Source organism: Mobula hypostoma, chromosome X2, assembly GCF_963921235.1.
Source record: "Mobula hypostoma chromosome X2, sMobHyp1.1, whole genome shotgun sequence".
In the NCBI taxonomy this organism is placed as follows: Eukaryota; Metazoa; Chordata; class Chondrichthyes; order Myliobatiformes; family Myliobatidae; genus Mobula; species Mobula hypostoma.
In genome coordinates, this window is record NC_086129.1 from 23,838,901 (window position 1) to 23,853,421 (window position 14,521).

The 14,521-nt window shown below is 42.6% G+C and overlaps 1 protein-coding gene across 1 annotated transcript; it reads left to right on the plus strand.

The window, feature by feature from the left end:
- Positions 1-4,724: 4,724 nt before the first annotated feature.
- On the plus strand, positions 4,725-5,237 carry LOC134340758 (jupiter microtubule associated homolog 1-like). The gene has a single exon (XM_063038242.1). It carries the CDS (start codon positions 4,725-4,727, stop codon positions 5,235-5,237), a length of 513 nt encoding a protein of 170 aa, XP_062894312.1.
- Positions 5,238-14,521: the final 9,284 nt, after the last annotated feature.

Sequence of the window (14,521 nt, forward strand, 5' to 3'; positions counted from 1 at the left end):
AGTACAGGCCCCTCGGCTCACAATGTTGCTCCAAAGGGCTTGTACTGTTTAGGGACAGGAATGAGGAATTAGAGATCAGGCCAGTCTAAGTCTCTGCTTCGCGTTCAAAGGCGAGTAATGTAGAGGTGATCGAATGTCAGATGCCGGGTTAGCAGAGAGTGGACAAGGGTCATACCCCTTCCCCCACCCCTTGTCAGCAGGTTCTGGAGTCGGATTTCCGTGCGGGCATGAGGAACAAGTTCCAATGACCAACAGTGTACGCAAGTTGAAGTGGCCGTAGTTCAAGGTCTAGTGTTCAGAGTCCCGTCATCAGTGAGTCCGGAGTTCAAGGCCCTGTGGTTGATGATTGGTGTGTCCTGGAATCGATGCCAAAGATCGAGGCCCAAGGGTGAACTGGAAGTCCAGAAGTCATGGCCCATTGGCCTGAGCTGAGTTTACAAATCTCTACGAGTCCACTGGAGGCTGGAGACCTTTTCTGTGGTTAAAGGACTGTGTATGTGCATGGGTGGGAGGGAGACCTGGCTTGTTTTGCTTGCTGTGTTCTGTGTTGTTCTGCCAGGCATTGTCGGCATGCTATGTTGGTGCTGGAATGTGTGGTGTCATTCGCGGGCTGTCCCAGCACACCCTCGGACGTGTTGGTTGTTATCGCAAACAACGTATGTATGTATGCTTCGATGTACACATGATAAATAAATTTTAATCTTCAATCTTGAATCTTGGTGGTGTGATGATTCTGTTATGTTTTCCTTGTAACAACCACAGTTGTATACTTCTGTTGCAGATAGGACTACTTTAAAACATGCCTGGGATATCTTGGTGTGCAAAGGATGTTGCCAGGTTAGGAAGTCAGAGAACCAGTCAATGCAAATTACTTTGGTGGCAACAGAGTCTACTAGTCTACCGTGAGATCTGCCGTAGCCTACTGGGATTGCCAGTTCAGCTGCCTTAACTCTGCCTCTGCGTCCGAAATATCGCAGCTTGCTTTTGCACTCTGGCTTCCCCACTCTGCTTAGCAGGACTTCACAAGCAGATGAATTCCCCTCTCCTTGGGAAGAGAGCATCCATGATGTGACGTGTGCTTTGATGTGTGACAAAGCATGACATGTGGTCTGAAGTGATCGCGAAGCTACACCTACTGTTCTCTGCAAGTTGACCTGTCCAGACAGGGGAAGGTGGCATGAGCTTTAGCTGCAATAAGTGAAAGTTCTGGATGGATTTCTTATCAAGAGGAGACACAAGCGACAGTAGGTACTGGAATCTGAAACTTAGCATATCAAGCAGTGGAGGAAAATGGTTTTGGGTGGAACCAACTCTCGGAGAAATATTATGGAAAGCTTCTATCAAAGATCTTGCACCTTTCGTTAGTTTCCTCTGACCTTCTTCTCAGCTACTGACTTTTGTTTAAGTCTTTCAGCCCACTGACTAAAGTTTGCTCATCTATTCAATTCCCAACAAACATACAAAGGATTGATTATTTTCTGAACTAGCTGTGGTTCAGGATGTACAGTACCTGTGGATAAGACAATTGCCCACGAGACATCAACAATTGTTAACTGTCGTACACTCAAGTAATTCAGCTTTATAAGCCATCCACCATTTGGGCATCAAAGGTGGATTGGCATCACCAGTGCGAATTCACCGCATTCAGTGTGTAGCTTTGTCATGTATACTGAGGGTTGACAAAGGTGTCTTTGGATGTGACATCGTGTTTGTGAAAGAGAAAATAATAATCCTGTATGATTTTAATACAGGTCTCCATATTTCTCTTTGATCTTCCCTGAAAAAGGTTGATCATTAAGCTAAAAATTATACATTGGCCAGGATACATACAGAAACATCAGCAGCACCTGTATACACTCTTTCAAGTTACATATTGCCATTTCTTCATTGCCTCTAGTGTTAGGGCGTACTCTGGAGTTGGGGTATATAGCAAATATTAATTTCACCAGCAAGCAATTTTCAGACATGAACATGGATTGTAAATTGAATTTAAAATGCAGCCCTGACCAATAGTTTTCCTGGAGCTGCAGACTGGAGTTGATTGCAAACCAGACAATGCTGACTAACATTCATTTTGGGTGTCTGGAGTCTGCGTGCAAAGAAGGAGGTGTTTGAAAACCATATGTAATTCTAATGAAGTATTGTAGATACATGATAACTATAGAATTGTCCTGCTGTTATCTTTGATCTTTAACATATAAAAATGTCATGGAATATTGGGTCGGGAGGTCTCTTTCTCCAAGCGTGTCTCAATATGATGCGTGCTGCTTGTTTTTGTGAATAAAAGACTTCTGTATCCACTACTTTCAGTGTCTCTCTGAAATGGTAGAAGGTAAAATGGTGGATATGCCGGTGAAGATCAACTCCCCCAAAAAATAAATTACTGAAAAAAATCTAGTCTGAATGGCTGCCAAACATCTTTTCTCTGTCAGCCAAAATCGATTTCCGTTTATTTATAAGTACAGTCTCATTTGACATGGTGGGATATCTAGCCCATTGATCAGCCAATATATCCTTGCCAATATATGCTGCAATCCCTGTGGGTTTGTCGCTATTTACACCTAGAGGTATGAATGTCGTAATTAAGCAGTCATATTTTAACACAACTCTAAAGCAAGATTAAAGGGCTTGCTATGCACAGTGAATGAGAAGTTGGCATTTTTTTTACTGAAAATTGAACTTGCAGTACGCTGAAGTGGTATATATTCAGGGATTATTAACGTGCTGAAAGCATACTTCATTGATGTATGTAGGAGAATCATTAATTGCAATATATAATCATAGAATTGTTGTCCGATAGAGCAAAGAAAGTAGATATCAAGCCTGTGCTTGCTCTTTGAAAGAGTTGGCCAATATTTCAACTTGATCCATTTCCTTGCTGTTTCTTCGTTGTGCTGTAATTGCTTCCTCCCCACGTCTATCCAAATCCCGAATGATAGTTGGCATTAAGTGTATCTGCCACATGCATTCCAGATAACAATGAAAATAAATTCTTTCCACGTTGCCTCTAACTCATTTGACAAATACCTTAAGTGAGCATGCAGTCAGTTTATTTACCAAGTCTTGATTTAATAGCTGTTTTGCAATGAGAACTTCAGGTGAGATGCTTTTCTTTAAACATTTGCAAGCCATCATACTTGCATAGAGTGCAAATATTTGCCTTGTATTTAAAAGATGCATTTTAAAATTAATTTTTGCTGAGTTTCACAGACAATGATTGAAAATAAAAAAAACACTGCAGAAGCTGAAAATGTGAATTAATAACAGAAAATGCAGGAATCAGTCAGCGGGTCAGGCAGCATCAGTGGAATGGGAAATGGAGTCAATAGTTCATGTCAAAAACCCTTCACCGGGACTGGAAATGTGAGAAAACATAGTTTGAAGTTGCAGCGAGGATTGGGAGGAATAGGTAGCACAAAGGGAATATCTGTGGCACCAAATACACTCATCTTGGGCTTCCAGCCACGTACAAGAAGCTCACGAAGAGTTTATTTGTCGTATACGCCAGGAAGGCATTAGATCTTATTTCATCTGTGGCACCATTTTGTCAGTTGCTTCATATTCACCACATCTGCTCCCAGGATGAGGCTTTCCTTTCCAGGACAAATCATAGATGTCCTCCTTCTTCAAAGAGCAGGGTTTCCCTTCCTCCACTATTGATGCTGCCCTCACCCACATGAGGGAACACTTCACCTGCAAATCGGTTTGGATCGTCTGCTGCAGGGGTTCCAAACCTGGGGTCCATGAACCCCTTGCTTAATGGTAGGGGTCCTTGGCATTAAAGAAGTCTACTGTATCCGTGCTTCTGAAATGGTATCCTCTATATTGGTGAGGCCCAACATAGATTGGGGGCACCGCTTTCTTGAGCACCTTCATTCCACCTGCAACAAGCAGGGTTTCCCCGTGGCCAACCGTTCTGACATGTCTGTCCGCGGGATCCTGTACTGTCATGATGAGGCCCGTTATCAGGTTTGAGGAGCAACACTTCATATTTTGTCTGGGTAGTCCGCAACCTACTCACTGTGCTCACTCTACTCACTCTACACCTATGACTGTGAGGCTCAGTACGACTCCAAACCATATACAGGTTTGCTGATGATACCACTGTTGTGGGCTGTATCTAAGGGGGTGATGAATCAACACACAGGATTGAAAATTTGTCTGAGTGGTGTAATAACAACAACCTCTCAGTCAATGTCGATAAGACCAAGGAACTGATTGTACACTTCAGGAAAGGGAAACCAGAGGCCCATGAGCCAGTAGTCATCTGAGGATTAGAGGAGGAGAGGGTCAGTAACTCTAAGTTCCTGGGTGTCACAATCTCGGCGGACCTGTCCTAGACTTATCATGTAAATGTTATTGTAAAGCAATCAGGACAGCACCCCTACTTCCTCAGGAGTTTGTTTTACGATGAATGATACTATCCAATCATATGTCGTTTGCCCGAAAAGGTAAATTAACCATGTTGTAACAATCATGATCTTCCCTCCCTCCTGGTCTTTGGTGAACTGACAGCCTGTTTACTTGCACACACCTTAAGCAGGTCTTGAGTTCATTGTGATGTTTGCTGACATCATGAAGTGTAACAATGGCATAGCATCATCAGATGTAACCTCTACAGGACTCCTTTGGGTACTGTATCAATAGCAGCCTAAATGTACGTAATAACCTGGTGGTTGTTATACCTATCAATAGTTTGGTACCTCATCTGCGGATCGGAAGACATGAGCAGCACAACCACCTTCCGAGGCCTGGACTCCAAGGCTCGCCGCAGTTGCAGGGTGTTGCAGCCTCCAGGTGGTAAATCCAGTATCTCATTGGGGGTGGAGGAAAATGTCAAACCAGTGCATTCCCGTCCAAGCAAAACTGCATCCAATACCTTCGGGCCACCATTGCAAAATCAACCTGTGACTAGAAGAAGGAACCCGCCAGATGGAAAAAGTAGTGGTATCTTTCCGGCAGCTACCACTGAAACACCTGATCTAAAGCAACAGAGAAATCCTCCTGCTGGCAAGACAAGTGGCATCTGTGACGTTGTGGAAATACCTCCCAAAACTCCGGATATCGCAACTGGGGAAGGTGAAAATAGCCCAGGTTCCTCCGAAACTGAAAACCAAATGGAAGCCCAGGGAAAGAAAGGAGAATGTGTGCCTGGGCCAGTACAGTCTGCTCAAACTGAACCAGTAAGGCGCAAGAGAGTCCCACCTGGTGGATGGTCTACCATTGTGCTGGGGTAAATCCACTGTTCACCTCAGTGTATCAGCTGCAGACTGAATAAACATTGATTTTATTGTGACCTTAAAATTTGAGCGTCACCATTTTGTATTGGCATTTTATATTTGAATGGTCCATAGGTGCTCAAAACATGAGGCCTGCTGGAAAAGGCACGCGTCATTTATTCCCTGTGATGTGAAGTACTGAGTGTTTGTTTTTCTTGTGACTTCAGACTTAATTCTGGCATTTTTGACTTGGTATTTGGATGTGATTTGTGATTGAAAAAAAAATTGGCATGCTCTGGGCTTTGATGATGCTGGACTTGTTGATTTTCTGTATTATTGGATGTTGGAATTCCCCAACATACTTTTAATACTCTTTTTTAAAATCTTACCCAGTATTATAAAAACTTTTCCAATGAATTTGTTAAACTTAAAGTTGCAAAATAAAGTTTAAAGAGAGTTGAAGGGAGTGTGGAAACCAAGGATTTGTCAAGTTGGAAGGAGCATGACAAACAACTCTTGTGATGCCAAATCATTGAGGTTTCCACATAATTGGATGATGGATTACCGGAACTTTACTCTAATTTCAGTATCATGGCAAACTCATGTGTATCCCCAGCCCATTAAATACCGAATACAGAACTCTGAGCAACGCTCCCTTTGCAAAGTTTAAATCTTTAATGGTTCGGTCAAGGGATGAAAGTTCCTCATGCTCATGCTAGGAACATGGGACTGTGAACGGAGCTCAGTTGCAAACTGAGTGACCTCAAAGTCAGGAGAAATTGTCTCTCTTCCTGTTTACCACACCAGATTAATTTCTGTTTGAGCAGAGTAAAGAATGGCCTCTTGGAGAATTAGAATTAGATATTGCCACCATTTTGATGTGCTCCTTTTTGGTCCATTCTGATGACCCCATCAGTCCTTCTTCACTTAAACCTAGGACCCGATAGCCAGCTGCTTCTGACAGGAAATATCCTTTCTTGTCTTGTAGCACTGTGGTTTGCGCGAAGCTTCTATAGCTTAGGGTGTCAGAGTTTGGAGTTTAATTCTGACACCATTTGTAATGAGTTTGTACGTTCTCCCCGTGACCGCGTAGGTTTTGTCTGGGTGCTCTGGTTTACTCCCACAGTCCAAAGACCTACTGGTGAGTAGGTTAATTTGTCATTATAAATTGTCCTGTAATTAGGCTACTGTTAAATAGTTGGGTTGCTGGGTTGGGCTGCAAGGGCCTGTTCTGCGTTGTGTCTCTAAGACAAATAAACTATAGAAATTTCCATAATTTTCCTGAGACGCAGGGGTCTGCAGGTGCTGGAAACTGGAGCAACACACACAAAAGCCAAAGGAACTCAGCAGGTCAGGGAGCACCAATGGAGGGAAGTGGACAGTCAATGTTTTGGGTTGAGAGCCTTTATCTGGACTGATAGTTTTCTCCTATTATGATAGAGCAAGGAGAATCTTATACTACCCTTTGCACACAGAATCATTTCTTAACATCTCTCACGATAATGTGTCCAATTGTTACACTGTATCCATCCCAGACTTACAAATGTTAGCTATCGTTTCTCCCTATCTACTATGCCTGTTTTCCTAAGTATGTCAAATTAAGTGCCTGATCTTCTGGAAGTCCTGTTCACGTAATTGATCTGTATAACTCAACTGTTGATCTGAGTACAAAGACATCTCACTCTGTGGAGGAGAAGTGAGCCAGAGGAGATTTAGATGTGCCTTACTATTTCCGAGCTATAGTGACATGATTATACAAATAATTTATTCAGTGTATAAGTCAAAGAACCTGAAAATTGGAAATAATTTTCATTACAATTGTTTGTGAAGATTGGAAGCCTATGTTTTGCAATTTCCCTACCCTTAGATGGGTGTGTATGGGGTGTCAGGGAGGGGGAGCACCTCTGGTGGGGGAACATGTCGTGTCCTTTTCCAGGTGGTTAGCCCAGCTTTGGTCCCCACCTGGCACTCAGCTCACACCTGTGGCTCCCCGTATCTGTTTGCATACGACAGCGGCCACACTCCGGGCAACGGCTTCAACAAGCCGGCTAAACCAGGTGAGGGTAGCTGACGGGTCTCAAACCCTCGGTGAGATAGGGAGTTGTCTATCCCACAATGTGAAGACAGACTCCGGCGGATTGAGCGGACGAGACCAATGGAAGGTCCAATGGTCGAGAAGGCCGTCTCTGCAAGCGTTGTGGAACGCGTAGAGCACGACAAGACACAGAAGACGTCCTGGTCATCCACCGCGCCTAGTCCCATCTCCAGCTGTCTCGACTCTGTCTTGACACTGGATCCAGATGGGAAGTGGGAAGAGAGAGTGAGGCTGACGCTGCGCAACTCTCCCTCACTTAAATCCAAATCATGCACTAGTCTTGGCACCATCAATGGTGTCGAGGTCATCATCGACGACGACGATGGACGAACATGGATGGACCCTTAAATGAATTTTAAATACCTGCCTGAAGAAACTTGTTAGAATTAGGGGCAGTGAACTTGGACTTCTTGTCCCATCACTGCTGAACATCACCGGCTGCTTTGATTATCTCGGCCCTCCCACCCTTTAGAATTAACTCAGTCCAAATCAGAGCTAACTGCAGCCCAAAGAGGGTGCATTGCTCCACTCACTCTTGATTGTAATTAGGAAATTTTGTGATAAATGAACAAGTAATAAGCTTCCTTCCAAACAGGTGCTAAGCCTTAGCCAAGTTTATGCAGGATATTTCAGAGTTCAAAGAATGCAGCGAATGCCTGGTAGATAACATATAATATTTTTAAAATGAAATTCTTTAATTGTTTAAAGAATTAAATTAAATAAGTGGAATGTCAATAAATCCATCATCCTGTATGTGGCCTTCCCACTGACGATCATCTTCTTCACCCTCCATTTGGTCTGGTGATCTTCCTTTAGGTTTCACCTTCTGCTTCAACTGATCTAATTCACTTCTGAACTTTTTCTTCAGCCCTGTACTCCAAGTCTCTAACCTATTGATCAGTTTCAATCGAGACCTCCCATTGGATAGCTGCTGTAAAGATTCTGCATTTAGTTGCTTCAGGGCCCCAGGTTCTGACTGAGGGTCCCACAGGATGGGCCAAAGGGACAGATCCTGATCAATAGGAAGGGTAGGACTGCCACTGGCTGCAGACAGGGAGTCATTGTCTCTCCTTAAACTGAGCGGGCCACTAAAATGATCTGCCTTTCGACAGATCAGAATGATTGGCTCAGCTGCTCTCTCAGTGCTTGCATCCATCCTGCAGATCTGTGCTTGAGTGCTGCCATTTTTTGTTGCAATTGTAAAATCTTCAGTCTCACCACCATTTAATCCCACCACCACTTCCTTCTGATAAGTACACGTCACTGAGTACTTCCTCATTTCATTTACCTTTACATTCTTGTGACTTGTTATCACCTTCTTGTCTTGTCCTATTTGCTGTCCATATACCTGCAATCCATTTTCAGCAACTGTGTGTTCCTTGATGTTATAAAATCTCACAGTGTTTGGTGATACAATGGATGTAAAGCTGCTCAAATCCTCTCTCTTTTGGGGCACCAACAAGCCTTTCTCAGGGGCACCTATAGGTTCTTGGTCTGAATTCAGTTGATACTGTTTATTCCATTGTTCTACCATCTTAATGCATTGAACTCATAACAAGTTATTTCTTCTTATCTATTGTCAGCTATTCAAGCGCCATCAAAACTTTAAATGCAGTGTATCGTAATTTTAACAGGCTGTCTGCCAGTTGCAGAGATGAAGTAATTTTTGGGCTTTGTGATGTTGGGTATCAGTGTAACAGGTTGCAAGTTGGTGTAACAGAGTAGTCCAACATCACTCATCACATGCAGTCTGGTCAGGATTGAACACTTACAGTACTTACCTGAAGTCTGTATTTCAGGAAAAGAAAACTCGCGCTTTTCTTCACTTCAAAGCTGTCAGCAAAGTGGGAGAGAATGTTGTGTGTTCAAGACCTGGTTCAATGATTTGATCACAAAATCCATATTAGTAGTTCATCGCAGAGTGGAGGGAGTGTTGCAGTGTCGGAGATGCCATCCTTTGTATGAGGCAGTAAGCTGTGGTTCAATCACTGTTTTATGATGGGTATCAGACATTTCATGACACTACTTAGAAGCACAAAGGGTTTTGGCCCGAAACGTCGACTGTACTTTTTTGCATAGATGCTGCCTGGCCTGCTGAGTTCCTCCAGCATTTTGTGTGTGTTGCTCAGATTTCCAGCATCTGCAGACTTTTTCTTGTTTGATTACAGACATCATGTTGTCCAAGATAATATTTAAATATTATCAATAAAGTATTATACAATTGGTTTCGTTTTGTGGAATCTTGATATGTGAAAATGTGCTGTGTGTTCCCTACAATCGTGGTCACAAAGAAGTACTTAGTTGGCTGCAAGCATTTTGAGATCCTCTGAGTAAAAACAATAAAATTTGCTTTCTGAAGTAAAACTCACTACCGAGGATGAACACTTACATTATATATTAAAGATATGGGTTTATTTACAGGTTTTCTTGTGTGGAAAATGTGGAAATATGGAAAGGATGTATTTCTGTTGTTAATTTACATGATGCAGCCAACAATGGAAGGGCAACATTTCTTACCCAGCCCTGATAACCCAAGAGAACACGGCACTGTGCATCATGCTGGAACAGCTGCAGTCCTTTTGATGAAGATACTCCCACAGTGCCACCCTGTAAACAATTCTAGGATTTGACCCCGTGATGATGGACTTGCAGTATATTTCCAAGTCAGGATAGTGTGTGAATTATCCCCATGCAGCAGCTTCCTTTGCCCTTCTTGTTGGGAAATATGGATCTGGACAAACGTGTGGTGTGGCTTGGGCTAATATAGATCCTAAACCCCACAATCAAAGTATGCCAATAGTGGAGGGAGAGAATGATTGCAGTTGTGGATAGTGTCAGGTTTCCTTGACTTTAGATGTAGTGCAGATAAAGTGATCTTGTTTACAGAGGGAGAAAGTGACAAACTAGTCAGTCTGATACCTATAGTGTCAAATTGTTGAGAAATGTTCTGAGGGGCAGCATAAAGAGAGATACATTATTCACGATCGGTCAGCATGGAATTGTAAAGTGCAGCTGTGTCTGATCAAGAATTGAATTTCTAGTGGATGCTCATGAGGACAGAGCAGTTCTATAGTACATGGTTTTTAACAAAGCACTTGACAAAGCCACAATGGCAGATTGATCATGCAGGCAAAAGCCAGGTAAGACTGTAGTCGGTTGGAATCCAGTGGTAAGTACAGTACTTCACCCGCTGGCAGCAAATATCTCACTTAGAAAGATGACTGTTAATGTTGGAAGTCAGTTATCCTACGCCTGGTAAAATTCAATAGAGCAGTATCCTAAACCCAGAAAATATACACCAGGTTTATCAGTGGCCTCGCCTTCTAACATTTGACTTGGCGATGTTCACTGATGATTCAACTCAGTTCCATTGAAAAGTCTCAGCAAATGTTGTATTCATGCCTGCGTATAACATTCTGATGGTGTTCTTTTCTTGTATAAACTCCAATTTTTCTAGCATGTTTATATTGTTCAATATTTCAAGCATTTGGAAGGGATTCTTTCAAGAAAACATGACTTGGAAAATAGGAGAGCAGAATCCAGGCCATATGCATAGTCTCCATTTTGATAGGAACTCAACTGGTTGATATTCATTGTTATTGAATAGCAAGTCTATCTGGGACTATAGAGCAATGCTGAAATTATCTCCAGGAGATGTGTCAGTGGACTGAACAAGCAGCAATATGGGATCTCTCTATCTCTTTCCACTTGTAAGCATCTTGTTGAAGATGTTATTAACAAAAAACCGAACCTCAGATGGAGGCAAAGCTGGTGAAACACATGGTTAATTTAAGAGAGTCTTATTTTGGGGATTGCTGCTATAATCTTCTGATGCCACAGCTGAAATGAGATGAAACACGTTACAACATGGCCAGATTTTTCCTTGTGCAGTTTTAGAGCCATAGAGTACTACAGCACAGAAACAGGCCCTTCGGCCTATCTAGTCCATGCTGACCTGATCTTTTTAAAAGAAGGATGTTGGCAAAAGACGGGGAACTATAGGCTAGTTACTTAACACCTGTAGTCGGGAAAATACTTGAAGCTGTTAAGGAAGAAATAGCGAAACATTTAGAAAGGAGTGGTTCCATTAGACAGACACAGCATGGAATCAGAAAGGGCAGGTCCTGTTTGACAAACTTACTGGAGTTCTTTGAGGATATAATGAGTGCAGTGGATAGAGGGGAACGGGTGGATGTTGTATGCCTGGATTTCCAGAAGGCATTCGATATGGTGCCGCACAAGAGACTTATAGATAAGATACGGATGCATGGAGTCGGAAGAAGTGTATTGGCATGGATAGTGGATTGGTTAACCAATAGAAGGCAGAGAGTTGGTACAAATGGGTGTTTCTTTGGTTGGCAGTCAGTGGTGAGTGGGGTGCCGCAGGGGTCGGTGCTGGGCCCGCAGCTGTTTACCATTTATATTGATGATTTGGAAGAGGGGACTGAGTGTAGCGTAGCAAAATTTGCTGATGACACTAAACTGAGTGGAAAAGTACAGAGGATGTGGAGAGTCTGCAGAGGGATATAGATAGGTTAAGTGAGTGGGCCAAGGTCTGGCAGATGGAAGACAACGTTGGTAAGTGTGAGATCATCTACTTTGGAAGAATAATAGAAGAGCAGATTATTATTTAAACGGTGAAAAATTGCAGCATGCTGTTGTGAAGAGGGACTTGGGAGTGCTTATGCATGAATTGCGAAAAGTTGGCTTACAGGTGCAACAGGTTATTAAGAAGGCACTGGTGAGGCCGCACCTGGAGTACTGTGTGCAGTTCTGGTCTCCATACTTGAGGAAGGATATATTGGCTTTGGAGGCAGTGTAGAGGACGTTCACCAGGTTGATTCCAGAGATGAAGGGGTTAATCTATGAGGAGAGATTGAGTCACCTGGGACTATACTCTCTGGAATTCAGAAGAATGAGAGGGGATCTTATAGAAACATACAGAATTTTGAAAGGGATAGATAAGATACAAGTAGGAAAGTTGCTTCCACTTTAGAAGAATTAATAAAGGCATAGATTATTTTCTAAACCAGGAGAAAATTAAAATATCTGAGGTGCAAAGGGACTTGGGAGTCCTCGTGTAGGACTCTCTAAAGGTTAACTTGCAGGTTGGTTCAGCGGTAAGGAAGGAAAAATGCAATGTTAGCATTCATTTCAAGAGGACTAGAATATAAAAGCAAGGATGTGATGCTGAGGCTTTGCAAGGCATTGGTCTGACTGCACTTGGAGTATCGTGAGCAGTTCAGGGTCCCTTATCTCAAAAAACATGTACTGGCATTCGAGAGGATCCAGAGGACATTCATTAGAATGATCCTTGGAAAGAAGGGGTTAACATATGAGGAGTGTTTCATGGCTCTGAACCTGTACTCTCTGAAGTCTATAAGCCTGGGGGATCTCAGAGAAACCAACTGAATATTGAAAGGCTAAGATAGAGTGGATTTTGGAGAGGATGTTTCCTACAGCAGGGAATCTAGGACCAGAGGCCACAGCTTGGAATACAAAGACGTCCCTTTAGAACAGAGATGAGGAGGAATTTATTTAGCCAGAGGGTGGTGAACCTGTGGAATTTATTGCCCAGATGGCTGTGGAGGCCAGGTCATCGAGTATATTTAAGGTGGAGGTTGACAGGTTCTTGATTAGTCAGGGCATCAAAGGTTTCAGGGAGAAGGCAAGAGAATGGGGTTGAGAGGGATAGTAAATCAGCCATGAGTGAATGGCCAAGTAGACTCAATGGGCCAAATAGCCTAATCCTGCTCCTGTACCTTATGGTCTTATGGACAGTGAACTGTCGGGCACTGAAGAGTGAAGTAGAACAAAGGGATCTGGGAATACAGATCCTGGATAGTTTATATAGATTTTGGGATTGATTCCCAGATGAAGGAATTGTAGGCAAGAGATGCTCAACTTGTCACTGGTTTGCATTATCATCAACTATTTACCCATCTGACAATATTACATAATACCCTTACCACTGGATATGACAGCAGAATCTGAAAACAAGAAGGAAATCATTGAATTAGTTACTTGCAGCAAACTAATATTACAAAAGGATTCCATCTGTGTCAAATTGAAAAGCATTTAGAATGTGTTCTTTGATGACCCATCAAACTTAATGACATCTTCTGGAATTTCCCGATCTAACTTTATATGGAGAGGTACATAGAACATAGAACAGTACAATACAGGAACAGGCCTTTCAGCCCTCAATATTGTGTGGAATTTAATTACCAATTTAATGGCCAACTAAACTAATCCCTACTGCCTACACAATGTCTTTCTCCTTCCATTACTCTCTCATTTATGTGCCTATCTAATTGTCTGTTAATAATCCCTAATGATTCTGCCTCTACATCCACCCCAGGCACCAACCACTCTTTGCACTCTCTCCGAAGTTTCAACGTGCTTCCATTAATGGGACGAACAGAACTGTATGTAATACTCCGTATGAGGCCAAACGAGACATTTATAAAGCTGCAACATACCTTCCTGGGTTTTGAAATCAATGCCTCAACTAATAAATACAAGCCTATGTAGTCAATTTCAGGGAGCTATGAACTTGGACCCCAAGATCGCTCTGTTCACCAATACTTTTGAGGGTCCCTTAACAGTTACATTTGACCTATTAAGGTGCAAAATTTCACATTTGGCTGGGTTAAACTCCATTTGCCATTTATCCGCCCAAATCCACGGCACCACCAATCTTCGTATCATCTGCAAATTTATCAACCCACCCATCTATATTTTCATCCAGCTCATTTCTATACATGACAAACACCAGGTTCTAGTATAGATCCCAGCGGAACAGCATTAATCACAGACCTCCAGGCAGAATAAGTCCCTTCAACCACAACCCTCTGTCTTCTATGAGCAAGACAGTTCCACATCCAAAAGGCCAATTCACCACTGATCCCATGCATCTTAACCTTCTGGAAGAGCCTCCCATTAGGGAGCTTGTCAAATGCTTCACTAAAGTCCATGTAGATAACATCAACATCTTCATCAATCACCCTCGTCATCTCATCAAAAAACTCAAACAAGTTAGTAAGACAATGCTGGTACTCTCTAATTAGGCCATGGTTTTCCAAATGGTCATAAATCCTATCCTGAAGTATTTTCTCCAGTAACTTCCCTGCCACTGATGTAAGACTCATCAGTCTATAGTTTCCAGGATTATCCCTGGTTGGACATGCAGTCAAACAGTCTCATC

Coding starts and splice junctions, on each gene's coding strand:
- LOC134340758 (XM_063038242.1), top strand. CDS start 4,725: ATGAGCAGCACAACCACCTTCCGAGGCCTGGACTCCAAGGCTCGCCGC.